The following is a 14,054-nucleotide window of genomic DNA, read 5'->3' as shown; positions in this document are numbered from 1 at the left end:
AAATTTTATAGTTAATAAATTTTCTAACATTCATTTAAAAATTCCTATGTCATGTTATTTAGGAGTAGCATTAATTTAGATTTTTTAACATTACAATGCTTACTGCATATAACAGGAAAGTTAGAAAGGATGCCACGTATCCAGGGGATTTGTGGATCCCCATTATAACACTGATGTTGGTTGACAAAAAGACCATCTCACTCTTTTCTATGATTAAGGAAGAAGTGCTTCAGAGCACAGACTCTGGAACAGTTTAGATCTGTATTGGTGCTCTCCAATACAGTACCACAGTTGGAGCACTGTATTGAGCATTTGAAATTTGGCCACTTGAAATTTGCATGGCCAGACTTGATATGTTCTGTAAGTGGAAAATACATGCTGGGTTTTAGACTTAACATGAAAAGAATGTAAAATATCTCAATAATTTTTCTATTGATTAGATATTAAAAGGATAATATTTTAGATGCATATTTTTAACTAAAATACATTATTAAAATTAATTCACTTTTTTTTGTTTTTTTATTTTTAAAAATATCTGTGTTAGGTAGCCTCTAAGATGGCTCTAGTGATTCCTGTCCCTGCCGCCTGGTTGTCACACCTTTGTGCAATCCCCTCCCAGATTGCACCAGCATGTGTCTGTCTGATCAAAAGAATATAGCAGAAGTGATGGTATTTCACTTCTGAGATTAGGTTATAGAAGACTATGGTTTCCATCTTGGGCTTGCTCTGATCACTCATTCAGGGAAAACCCTACGGAGTGGACCATGTGTCGAAGAAGTGAAGTTCCTGGGATAGCCACATAAATAATGTTGGATGAATACACATTATATTTCTATTGAACAGTGCTAGTGTAGATTTAACATAACCACTTACTTAACTATGTGATCTTGGGCAAGTTACTTGACCTTTCTGTAACTCTGTTTTCTCATATGTAAAATGTGAATTCAATTAGTAACCTATATATACATAAAAGTGTTTAGAACAGTTTTTTTTGTTTTGGTTTTTTTTATTTATTTATTTATTCTTGGCTGTGTTGGGTCTTCGTTTCTGTGCGAGGGCTTTCTCTAGTTGCGGTGAGTGGGGGCCACTCTTCATCACGGTGCGCAGGCCTCTCACTATCGCGGCCTCTTTTGTTGCAGAGCACAAGCTCCAGACGCGCAGGCTCAGTAATTGTGGCTCACGGGCCTAGTTGCTCCGCAGCATGTGGGATCCTCCCAGACTAGGGCTCGAACCCGTATCCCCTGTATTGGCAGGCAGATCCCCAACCACTGTGCCACCAGGGAAGCCCCTAGAACAGTTTCATATGCAAAAGTATTAGAAAGGTGTCTGGCACATCATTAGGATTCTCATTTGAGAGTGTGATGTGGTCAGGATAGACTGTAGAGTAGTAGAGAATGTTCCATGTCTAAGCTCTACTATCACATTTCTTACACATTTTGTTGCCTCCAGCAACAAAATTCCTCCACAATAATAAAATTCATAAAATATGATCTAAAATTTCAAACAGAAAAATATCTTCAATCTAGCCTTGTAATTTTAATGGTGGTTTTATAGATGCAACCACAACCTTCCTTGAACATATGGTTTAGAGATAATATGTAAACTTGCTGTTTAGAAATAAACTCTGTCCATCAGAAAAAGATGTATTGAAACTCTTTCAGGATATTTCTTATGTCTAAAGAGAAAGCGTTTATTATTCATGCTTAATAACACTATTAAGGAGGAACAAATATTTCCAAGAAGTAATCCAGAAATTTGGAACTTCATTATAACCCAAAAATTACATGATTTACTGATCTATGTGGACAACGCAATCAACTACCAAATATCAGAATGTATTTTTGTTGTGTTTGGCAAGAATGGCATGTTTCCTAGCTCATAAAAGGACTTAGCTATGAGGGCTGTCTTCTAAAATAACAAATTATGCTTTTAAAGCAGTATGTTTATTTCCATAAAGAACTGAAATGATTGCTTTTTATTTAATATATTGAACATTTTTTGAGGGGACATAATAAAGATATATGGAAACATAACATTAATATAGGATATGCAACCAGTTATGTATATTGCAAGTTTAGTTTCCCAGTCACATTTTAGTGAAAAATCACCTTCCAGTTTGTTCCCTTAAAGAGTCCTTGCCAAATTAACAAAGCTTTTCTTTCTTAATTGTTGCTTGAGTTTTCATTTGTTGGAGCTGCATCTATAAAGCTATATTTACTGGTTGAAGGTTGGATATCTTTCTTCAGTAGAGCATCTTTATTTGCAAAGAAAGGGTACCCTAGGTACCCTTTCCAAGGTTATGGTCATCTTCATCAAAACTTTTGAACTACCAATAAGAAATTAAGGATCTGTGTTCATATATTTTACTTCAATACAGAAGGGTGGATGATGTCAGTGAAATGGTGGAATAAGGACCTTTGAAAATTGTCTCCTCCAAAAAGCAGTAGAGAAACTGGTAAAAAAAAATCATCAGGATTAATTTTTTCAGAACTCTGGAAATTAACCAAAGAATTGCAGCAATCTGGAGAACATTTATTAATGAAAAAGTAGCTGAATCTTGGTAAGAACAGCAAACTTTGTGGCATTTTAACTTGCTTGTATTCCCATTCTTCCAACCCCCTTCAACTCCACAGTAGCCTTGAAAACCAACAGCCCACAATCATGGCAAAGCCAGCAGCCTAGCAGTCACAAGATGGAGGAGAAAGAAGTTGGAGTTCCTTCAAAGATCATTCTCAGAAAATTGTCATTATTTGATATGTCTGGTGACTTCCTGGAAGGTTCTATTTGTAATGCTGTCTCTATTTGATCTATTTTGAGCTCAGTGAGTGGAAAATACTTTTCCTCAGAGCATTTGTCAGAAACAATGAGAGGCAATTATTTAATTTTTGTGGCTGCCTGCAGTGGTGTATAACAGTTGGGGGAAAAAAATGGGCTAACCAAAAAGCCTAAAAGGAAAAGCTGAGGAATGAGATGTCCGTAAGGACATTGAGAAGTTCCAACATATTCCTGGAAATCTAGAAGACCACATACATGTATATGACTGTGCACATGCCCAGAACTGTGTGCATGCTCAAGAAAGACCTGAGAAGTCTGTAAGCTCTCAAATCTTGTTGACTTTGAAGCGCTCCATGAACAGGAAGTAAAAGCTAAGCAAGAATTTTCAATTGCCTGGTTGAGTGTTGAAAGCATGCCTCCAAATGAACACAGAACCTCTTAACAAAGACTGGAGACTTCTTGGTTCCAGTTGTTTAAGGAAATATCTGTCCAGACATTCATTGCCCACCAAGCTAATTGAGCAGAGACTTCAATGACCACACATGACTAAGAATGCAGACTTTACAGATTTAGTTCAGAAAAGTCACTAAACAACCAGCAAAAACAAGCCCTGAGGAGGAAGGAGAATGCAACTTCTAGAGCTGACACATTATATTGTTGAAAATATCCAGTTTTCAACAACAAACTGTGAGACAGGCAAAGGAACAAGAATATCTGGCCTATAAACAAGGGGAAAAAAAATCAATCAATGGAAACTGCTTCTGAGGAAGCCCAGACACTAGAATTCCTGGAGAAAGAATTTAAACAGCTATATTAAATACGTTTTAAGAACTAAAAGAAACTATGTTTATGAATGAAAAGGAAGTATGGAAATACTTAATAAAGTATTTTATTAAGTCTTAGCAAATAGAGAATATAAGTCAAATTTGAAAACAGGTCAATTGAGATTATCCATTCTAAGAAATAAAAAGTATGAAAAGAAATAAACAAAGCCTCAAAGACCTATGAGACACCATCAAGCATATAATACACCCTCTTTTTTTTTCCTTTTTATTGGCCGCACCCCACCACTTGTGGGATCTTAATTCCCTGACCAGGGATCGAACCCACGGCCCCTGCATTGGGAGCATGGAGTCTTAAACACTGCACCATCAGGGAAGTCCACCATTAAGCATATCAATATGTGAATAATGAATGCCTCAGAAGGAGAGGAGAGAAAAAAGTGTAGAAAAAAATATTTCAGGAAATAATGGCAAAAACTTCCAAAATTTGGTGAAAAACATTAATTTACACATTTAAGAATCTCAACATACTCCAGGTAGAATAAACTCAGAGTTCCATGGCTAGACACATCATGATTAAACTGCTGAAAACCAACAGTTAGAGAATTTTGAAAAAAGAAGAGAAGAAAAGATTCATCATGTACAAGGGTTTCTCATAAGATTAAAAGCTAATTTCTACTTAGAAACCATGGAGGACAGAAGTCACTGGGATGACATACTTAAAAGTGCTGAAAGAAAAGGACTATTAACCAAAAATTCTCTGTCCAGAAAAAAAAAATCCTTTAAAAATAAAGGAGAAATTAAGACATTTCCAGATAAACAAAAACTGAGAGAATTTAACACTACCAAACCTGCCATACAAGAAACACTAAAGGGGGTCCTTTAGGCTGAAATGAAAGGACACAAGTCAGTAACTCTATTCCATGTGAAGAAACAGAGTATCAGTAAAAATAACTCTGAAAGTAAATTAAAAGAAAATTTAAATGTATGTTTTGTTTTCAATTTTTTTCTCATATCTTATTTTAAAAACAATTGCATAAAAAATAGTTACAAATCTGTGCTGATGGGCACACAATGTATAAAGATGTAATTTTTATAATAATAAAAATTTGAACCAAGGGGTAAGAAACAGAGCTATATGGGAGCCAAATTTTATATGCTATTGAAATTAAATTCATTAATCCAAACTAGATTGTTATAAATTAAGTCATTAATTGTAATCCCCAGGCTACCACTGATAAAATAACTAAATATATATATGGGTATTTTTAAAAAACCACCAGATTTCTGGTTTCTGGCATGGCATATAAGGAGTTTGGAAGTTGTCACTCTGTCCTAAAAAAAAGTGAAAAGCTGAACAAACTGAAATATCAACAACTATTCCTAGATATATCAGAGAAGTGAGATCACAGGACAAACTACTGCCTCCAAAACTGGAGAGACAGACAGGCAAGTACAGAGAATCTCAATTTACCACAGAAGAAGTTGCTACAAAAACCAATACCAGGGTAGACAAATACGACCTGTAATTGATGAATTGCTAGAGGCTCAGAGTGGACAAGTCTGAGAGTAAAAAATTCCAGGAAACTTAGTCATAGGGGGGCCCACAATTTTTTAAGTTTTACCACCAAAAACTTAACCAGGCTCTCACAGTGAATATCAGAGAAAAATCCCCTCATGCTTCTGGTGGGGGGAAAGTAAAAGAAACCATTTTGAAAGAGGCCAGAGCATTCTGTTCTTAATAAGACCTGCCCTCGAGAGAAACTATTGGTGTTTTATCAGGACTCATTGACCCAGAGGGATGAAAATACACAACTAACACCCACTCTAGCCTTCCACTTAGGGAAAATACGCAACAAAAGCCCACTCTCACCTTTCCACTTGGGGAAAGGGAAATACCCAGCTTTAGCCTGCTCTGGTCTTCCACAGGGGAGAAGGGAAATACCCAACTCCAACCCACTCCAGCCATCCCGTTCCACCTAAAGATGCAGAGAATGGGACTGAGAAGCATTTGTGAAGTTCACAATTCAGAGGCACAAGCTCACAAAAATACTATAACAATCATAGGACTAGAGAATGTTTCCGCTCCTGCCACACTTTATTGCCACATTACTAAAGGCCTATTCACTACAGCTCCTTTTAACCAGTACATGATGCCTAACCATCATGAAAAAAAAGTACAAGGAATACTAAAAAAAGCAAAAAAAGACAATTGAAGAAACAAAGCAAGCACAGAATCAGACACAGATATGGCAGCAATGTTGGAACAATCAGACCAGGAATTTAAAACAATTATGATTAATACGCTAAGGGTTCTAGTGGATAAAGTAGAACTGATGGGCAACGTAAGCAGAGAGACAGAAGCATAAAAGAAAATCAAAATGAAGTGCTAGAGATCAAAAACACTGTAATGGAAATGAAGAATGCCTTTGATGGGCTCATTAGTAGACTGGACATAGCTGAGGAAAGAATCTCTGAGCCTGAGGATATATCAATAGAACTTTCTAAAACAGAAAAGCAGTGAGGAAAAAAATATAAAACAAAAACACAGAACAGAATATCCAAGTACTGTATGACAACAACAAAAGGTGTAACATATGCATAATGGAAATATCAGAAGGAAAGAGAGAGAAGTAAGAACAGAAGCAATGGGCTTCCCTGGTGGCGCTAAGAATCTGCCTGCCAATGCAGGGGATATGGGTTCAAGCCCTGGTCCAGGAAGATCCCACATGCCACAAAGCAACTAAGCCCGTGAGCCACAACTACTGAGCCTGCGCTCTAGAGCCCACAAGCCACAACTACCAAGCCCACGTTCCACAACTACTGAAGCCCACACACCTAGAGTCCATGCTCTGCAACAAGAGAAGCCACCGCAATGAGAAGCTGGCACCGCAACGAAGAGTAGCCCCTGCTCTCCACAACTAGAGAAAGCCTGCGCGCAGCAACGAAGACCCAACAAAGCCATAAGTAAATAAATAAATAAATAAATAAATAAATAAATAAATAAATAAATAAATAAAAGAAGAACAGAAGAAATAATGATTGATAATTTCCCCCAAATTAATGCCAGACACCAAACCACAGATCCAGGAAGCTCAGAGAACACTAAACAGGAATTTTTTTTAAAACTTCATAAGAACATCATATTCAAACTGCATACAATCAAAAATAATGAAAAAATCTTGAAAAAGGTCAGAGGAAAAAAATCTTACCTATCATACTTGTAGAAGAACAGAGGTAAGAATTGCATTTAACTACTCCTCAGAAACCATGCAAGCAAGAAGAGAGGAAGGTGAAATATTTAAAGCGTTGAGGAAAAAAAACCCCACCAACCAAGAAATCTGAATCCTAATATCCTTTAAAAGTGAAGGAGAATTAAAGACTTTCTCAGACAAACAATGACTGAGGGAATTTGTTCCAATAGACCTGCTTTGCAAGAAACGTTAAAAAACGTTCTTCAGAGAGAAGAAAAATTGTATGTCAGAAACTTGGAATTACATAAAGGAAAAGCAGCAGAAAAGGAACGAGTGAGGATAAAGTAAAAACTTTTATTTTCTTATTCTTAGTTAATCTTACAAATTTTGCTTGCTCATAATAATATCAACAATGTATTCAATTATAATCTGAAAGGATCAATAAAAAACTCCTAGAACTAATAAGTATAGCAAGGTTTCAAGATACAACGTTAATATACAAAAGTCAATCACTTTTATTTATACTAGCAATGAACAAGTGGAATTTGCAATTAAAGGCACAAAACCACTTACATTAGCACCAAAACAATGAAATAGGTATAAATCTGACAAAATATGTACAAGATCTATATGAAGAAGACTACACAACTCTGATGAAAGAAATGAAAGAACTAAATAAATGGAGATATATTCTACCTTCATGAATAGGAATATATAATATTGTTTAGATGTCAGTTCTTCGCAGCTGCATCTATAGCTTTAATGCAATGCCAATCAAAATCCCAGTAAGTTATTCCATGGATACTGACAAACTGATTCTGTGGTTTACATGGAGTGGCAAGAAACCTAGGATAGCAACATTAAAGGAGAACAAAGCCAGAGAACTGACAAGACTTACTATAAAGCTGCAGTAATCAACACAGTGTGGTACTGGTGAAAGAATAAACAAATCAGTGAAACAGAATGGAGAGCCCAGAAATAAACCCATCTAAATATAGTCAACTGATCTTTGACAAAGGAGCAAAAATTGTAATTTCAACAAATGGTGCTAGAACAATTGTACATTCACATGTTAAAAAAAAAAAAAAAAAGAATCTAGACCCAGGTCTTACATTCTTCACACAAATCAACTCAGAATAGATCACAGAGCTAAGTGTAAAATGCAAAACTATAAAACTCTTAAAAGATAATGTAGCAGAAAATCTAGATGACCTTACGTTTGATGATGAATTTTCAGACATGACACCACAGACAAAATCTATGAGAAAAATAATTGATAAGCTGGACTTCATTTTTAAAAAATTGCTCAGTGAATAATATTGTCAAGAGAATGAGAAGACAAGCTACAGTCTGAGAGAAAATATTTGCAAAATATTTGCAAAGGACATACCTGATAAAGGGCTTGTATCCAGAACACACAAAGATCTCTTAAAAGCCAACAATAATAAAACAAATAACCTGATTAGAAAGTGGGCAAAAGACCTGAACAGATGCCTCACCAAAGAACGTGGCATGGCAAATAAGCATATGAAAATATGTTCAACATTATACGTCATTAAGGAATTGAAAATTAAAACAATAATAAGATACCATAATTGTATGCATATTAGAAGAGCCAAAATCCAAAACACTGACAACATAAAATGCTGATGAAGATGCAAAGCACCAGGAATTCTCATTCATTGCTAGTAGGAATGCAAAATGATGCAGCCATTTTGGAAGACAGTTTGGCAGTTTCTTTAAACTAAACATATCCTTACCATATGGTCCAGCAATCATGTTCCTTGGTATTTACCCAAATCAGTTGAAAATTAATATTCACACAAAAACCTGCACATGAATGTTTATAGGAGTTTTATTCATAATTGCCAAAACTTGAAAGCAACCAAGTTGTTCTTCAATAGGTGAATAGCAAAATGAACGGTGGTATATACAGACAATGAACTATTATTCAGTGCTAAAAAGATATGTTACACACCATGAAAAGACAGTGGTATTTTGATATTGAGGAAGCTGTGCAAATTTGAGACAGGTAGTATAGTATATGGGAAGTCTCTGTACCTTCTGCTCAAATTTGCTAATGAACCTAAAACAGCTCTAAAAAATAAAGATTTTTTTTTTAAAAAGGGAAATAAAATTGTACACTAGAAAATATCTATTTAACACAAAAGAAGGCAAAAATGGACAAATAGAGAAACACAAAAGACCTAAGACATATGGAAAACAAATAGCAAAATGGAAGATGTACATCTTACACTACCAATAATTACACTAAATATAAATGGATTAAATAATTAAAAGGCAGAGGTTGACAGAATGGATTTTAAAAAAAAAGCCCATCCAACTATATACTGTCTACAAGAAACTTACTTGTAGAGCCATACTTCAGATTCAAAGACACAAGTTATTTGAAAGTAAAAGAATAGAAGAAGGTAGACCATGAACATAGTAACCAAAAGAGAACTGGAGTGACTACAGTAGTATTAGAAAAAAATAGATTAAAAAAAAATTGTTTAGAATATTATATAATGATAAAAGGGAAACTCCACCACAAAGAGGTAACAATTATAAACACATATATACCTTACATCAGAGTCCCCAAATACATGAAGCTAGAGCTGACAGAACTGAAAAGAAAAACAGACAATTCAACAATAACAGTTGGAAACCTCAATACTCCACTTTCTAAAAGGGACAGAACTAGACAAAAGATCCACAAGGACATAGAATACTTGAACAATCCTATAAACCAACAGACATCTGTAGAACACTCTATGCTACAACAGCAGAATATATATTCTTCTCAAGTGAACACAGAACATTCTCCAGGATAGGCCATATGTTAAGCCATAAAACTAGTCTCAAAAGACAAAGTATGTCTTCTGACCACAATAAAATAAAAATAGAAATCATAACCCCCCAAGAAACGGAAAATTCACAAATAAGGAAGGATGGCTTAAAAACATATTGGATTCTTTGAGTTTAAAATCTAACTGGGAATCTATTGCTATATAGGATGGGGTAATGAGGAGTAATTAGAATTAAACAAGGAGTAAGATTTCAGTTGAAAGGGATAAAATATTGGATCACTTGGAATAATCCTCTCCTCATACAGTTAATTTATTTTAATTTTCCAAACCTCAGCTCAAGAATAACATTCTCTGAAAAGCTTTCCCTGACTCCACCAATGATGATAATAATGTTAATAATGGTAATATAAGCTGACACTTTTTTATAGCCCTTGTTATATGGCAAGTATCACTCTAACCAATCTAAATATATTTCAATATTTAATCCTCCCAACAACACTAAGAGATAGTATTATTATTCCCATTTTACATGAGAAGAGGGTAAATAATTTGGCACGGTTACCTAACTAAGAAGTAACAGAGTTGGGATTCAAATATAATGATTCCGAAATCCATGCTCTGAAGCATAACCAACTGGAGTTAGATCCATCTTATCAAGACTCTCACAGAACCCATGCATACTTCAGTTATACCATAAACTACATTATGTTGTAACAGCTTACTAGATTGTCCTCTTTCACTAATCATTCATTCATAAACAATTATTCAACCAACAGGAAATTATTGAGCACATTCCCTGTGCCAGAAAATGTGCTTGTTCATAGAAATAAAGCCACATATGTCATATTTCATTTGTCAAAGAGTTTTAGTCTCAAGCAGAGTTCAGCAAACTGTAGTTCACAGGCCAAATTCTGTTGGCCACCTGTTTTTGTAAATAAATTTTTATTGAACCACACCTGTGCTCATTGGTTTATGTAGTATCTGTAGCTTCTTTCATGTTACAACATCAGAGTGGAGTAGTTGTTATGGAGACCATTTGGCAGGCAAAATCTAAAATATTTACTATCTGGTCCTTTACAGAAAAAGTCTGCCAACCCTGGTCTAAAGAATAAGACAAATAAGAAAATCATTAATTACTACCCAATAAGGTGCATGCTATGGTGCCCAAGATACTATGGGAACATAGAGATATCTAGATTAGATTATAGAGTCAGCAAAAGTTTTCTAGGAGACCTGATATCTGACCTAATCTTTGAAGATTAACTAGTTAAAGAAGAGCAGCCAAACTTGTCAGTAAGGCCAGACAGTGAAGTTTAGCAGTGATCCAGGGAGCTAGGAATAAAGAGGGTAAATATGTTTAGGAAATATTAATTAGTTCTATATATCTTATGAAAATATATCTTTAATTTCTTCATTCCCACTATCTGACACAACTAATGGTGCATATAGTTAAACTCACTAAATATTTGTTATCAGAAAATATTAAGTCCTAAGTAAACAATGTTTACTGAAAAGGGGAGAAAATATTTGCCTATTAGTCCTTAAAATCACTAAACTATAAGAATCCCGATTTTTTCATCCACTGCCCTAGAGTAAATAAAAACAAAAACTACCACTTTTTCATTGTTTTCAGTTGTAGAGACGTATATAACATTTAAGAATACAGTTTTACAAATGAGAAATGCTTGCAAAATACTGTACCTGGAAAATTCATAGGCAGTTCAAATGGTTGTGGAGACTCACACCCTTCAGTGTGCTCACAAATTTCAGCTATGATCTTCTTAATTTTGAGGCCAGTAATTTTAATCACTTCTCCTGTTGACAAACAGCATTCATTTCCAAACATTTCATAAATAGAACCTGGAAAAAAAAAACAGCTTTTAAAAAAATAATTCAATAATGAAGAACAAAGTAGGAGTCAAAAGTCTCATATGAAGTGTTTTTATTCAGTTCCTCTCAGATACCTGCTAAACAGGAATTTAATCAAGCTTGGCAAAATATACAGCATGTACCAGGAAAAATATTAGATTTTCACTTCATCCACTGGGCAAAGTGTAAACAATCTTATTTTTGTTATTATTGTAAATTGGATTTATGGTCCTCAGCACCTTTAGCTCACCTTTCCAAGGTCAAGCTACAACCATGTCTTCCCCTGCTGGGATTTATGATCTTTTTTTGGCTAGGTCATAGAATTAAACTCACATGAGTCAACAATGATCTGAGTTAAGTACTGCAAACAAGGTTGTAATACAATCTAACATCCAAAGACAGAGCATTTGTACACCAGGGCTTCATATTAAGAGCACCATATCTATTTATAAGACCTAGTTCTCTTCATCATCATGAATATAACATTTTGTCCATTTTATCTCTTGTTTTTGACAAGCTAGAAACAACTCTCAACATCTTTATGGCAATAGGGGGCAGACAAACCCAGATAAACTGAAAAGCTTCATTTTAGTTCAGGATTTCAGTCTCTTTCCTAACAAACCTTTTATCATAGATGTCAAAGCTAAATTTTTCATCCATTTATTTCCCTTTTATATCTCCTGATGGAGGAACACTGAGCAGTGAAATAACCAAAAGATTAGCAACAGGAAAGAGGAGAAGCAAAAGTTCTGGGTAATCTACCCCCAGTAAAAAGGAAACAACCCCAAAACTACATCTCTGGGATATTACCGCTTTACAATAAAGCAGTAAACTAGAGGTTGATGTAAATAAACATTGAAGAACTGTGGGGTTTGAAACATATCAATTTTTCCTTGCTTCCAATATGATTTATACCCTCTTTACCACACTAAAATGTAAATAATATGAGCACAAGATTTTAGGTTTGTTGGTTGGTTTTCTGAATTCTTCTGTTGAAACACCTCTTCATAGAATCTTGCCTGATATATAGTAAGTACCTGAAATATTTTTATAGCATTAATGGTTATCATAAAAGTTATTAAGCCCAGCATTCAATCTAGCTTTAAACAACTCTGTGGTTGTATCAAAGTCTCTACAGAGAGCAGGGGGCACACGCAAATTCAAACAATTTAAGGAGATTTTAACAAAGGGACAATTTACACACAGGCACAGACAGTTCTAGGCAACACAAGAACATAAATGTCCTGATCTCACTCTTTTTCCTCCACTGAATCATCTGCCAGGGCACCCCATTGCCCCAATTCAGCCAGAAGCCAGAGGACAATGGAGCTGCTGACTCCACAGAAGTCAGCCTCCCAGGCAGAGTGGAAATGAAAATTAGCACACCAACCTTACTGTCTATTATTTAATGAGGATCATTTTTGCAGACATGCTAGTATATGAGCTCCTTGTATACTTCTAAACTCCCTCCTTTTCTCATACTATTGCCTTAACTACACATGCGTTCATACTTTTTATTAACTCCAATACATTGTGTTGTCAGCCATCTCAAATCCCTCATGGAACAAACTGGTATATTAAAAAATAATAATAAATCCACAGTGACATTTTCTTCCAGTGAACTCAGAATAATTATTTTCTATGATCCTCATTCGGCAATTAATCACATAGTAACATTTTACTTCTACAGTATTATCTCATCCTGTACTTAACCTTTTACAACTTTAGTTTCTGTTACTCCCAATTCAATTTTAAGCTTCTTGAAAAAAATATTGCATTATATTATTGCATAACTACCAACACATCAACCTCCCTTCCTCATTCATTCAGCAAACTTTAATGAATACCTACTATGTGTCAGACATTGCAACTGGCAGTAGTACAAAATGCATATGCCTTCCCCGTAGAAGCACTGTTTTGAAGGGAACAGACAAGTAAGCAGACAATTGAAGCAGTTTATGAGAAAGTTATAATATAGAAAATACAGGGCATTGTGGGAGTAAATTGGAGGCATTTAATTAAGCAATTATATGGGAAAGAGATTAGGGAAAGATTTGTGGAGGAGATGACAGCCAAGCTGAGTTTTAAAGGAAGCATCACAAAATGTTAGGACAGGCAGAGGATATAGTATTTGCAAAGGCAGTGAGAAGCGAAAGAGTCTGATACATTCTGGAAACTTCACATAATTTGTTATGTCTCAAATATAAAGTAAGAAATGGGAACTGGTAAGAAAGGAGACTGGAGAAGTAGAGGGAATCCAGATCGTGCAGTGTCTTTATAAAATTACCAGTAGGGCTTCCCTGGTGGCGCAGTGGTTGAGAATCTGCCTGCCAATGCAGGGGACACGGGTTCGAGCCCTGGTCTGGGAAGATCCCACATGCCGCGGAGCAACTAGGCCCATGAGCCACAATTACTGAGCCTGCGCGTCTGGAGCCTGTGCTCCACAACAAGAGAGGCCGCGATAGTGAGAGGCCCGCGCACCGCGATGAAGAGGGGCCCCCACTTGTCGCAACTAGAGAAAGCCCTCGCATAGAAACAAAGACCCAACACAGCCATAAATAAAAAATAAATAAATAAATAAACCCAAAGTTTAAAAAAAAAATTACCAATAAACAAAAAAGCCA

General features: G+C 35.5%; 1 protein-coding gene across 1 annotated transcript in view; it reads right to left on the bottom strand.

Moving 5' to 3' along the window:
* Positions 1 to 14,054, bottom strand: part of THEMIS (thymocyte selection associated) — a 163,540-nt gene that overhangs the window by 117,519 nt on the left and 31,967 nt on the right. Inside the window, exon 2 of the mRNA XM_057527630.1 lies at positions 11,263 to 11,421. Coding sequence (XP_057383613.1) covers positions 11,263 to 11,421 — 159 coding nt within the window. The remainder of the gene's footprint in view (positions 1 to 11,262; positions 11,422 to 14,054) is intronic.

Source organism: Balaenoptera acutorostrata, chromosome 14 (assembly GCF_949987535.1).
Source record: "Balaenoptera acutorostrata chromosome 14, mBalAcu1.1, whole genome shotgun sequence".
Lineage (NCBI taxonomy): Eukaryota > Metazoa > Chordata > Mammalia > Artiodactyla > Balaenopteridae > Balaenoptera > Balaenoptera acutorostrata.
Note: the sequence above shows the minus strand (reverse complement) of the source record. Positions and strands in the feature narration are given on the sequence as shown.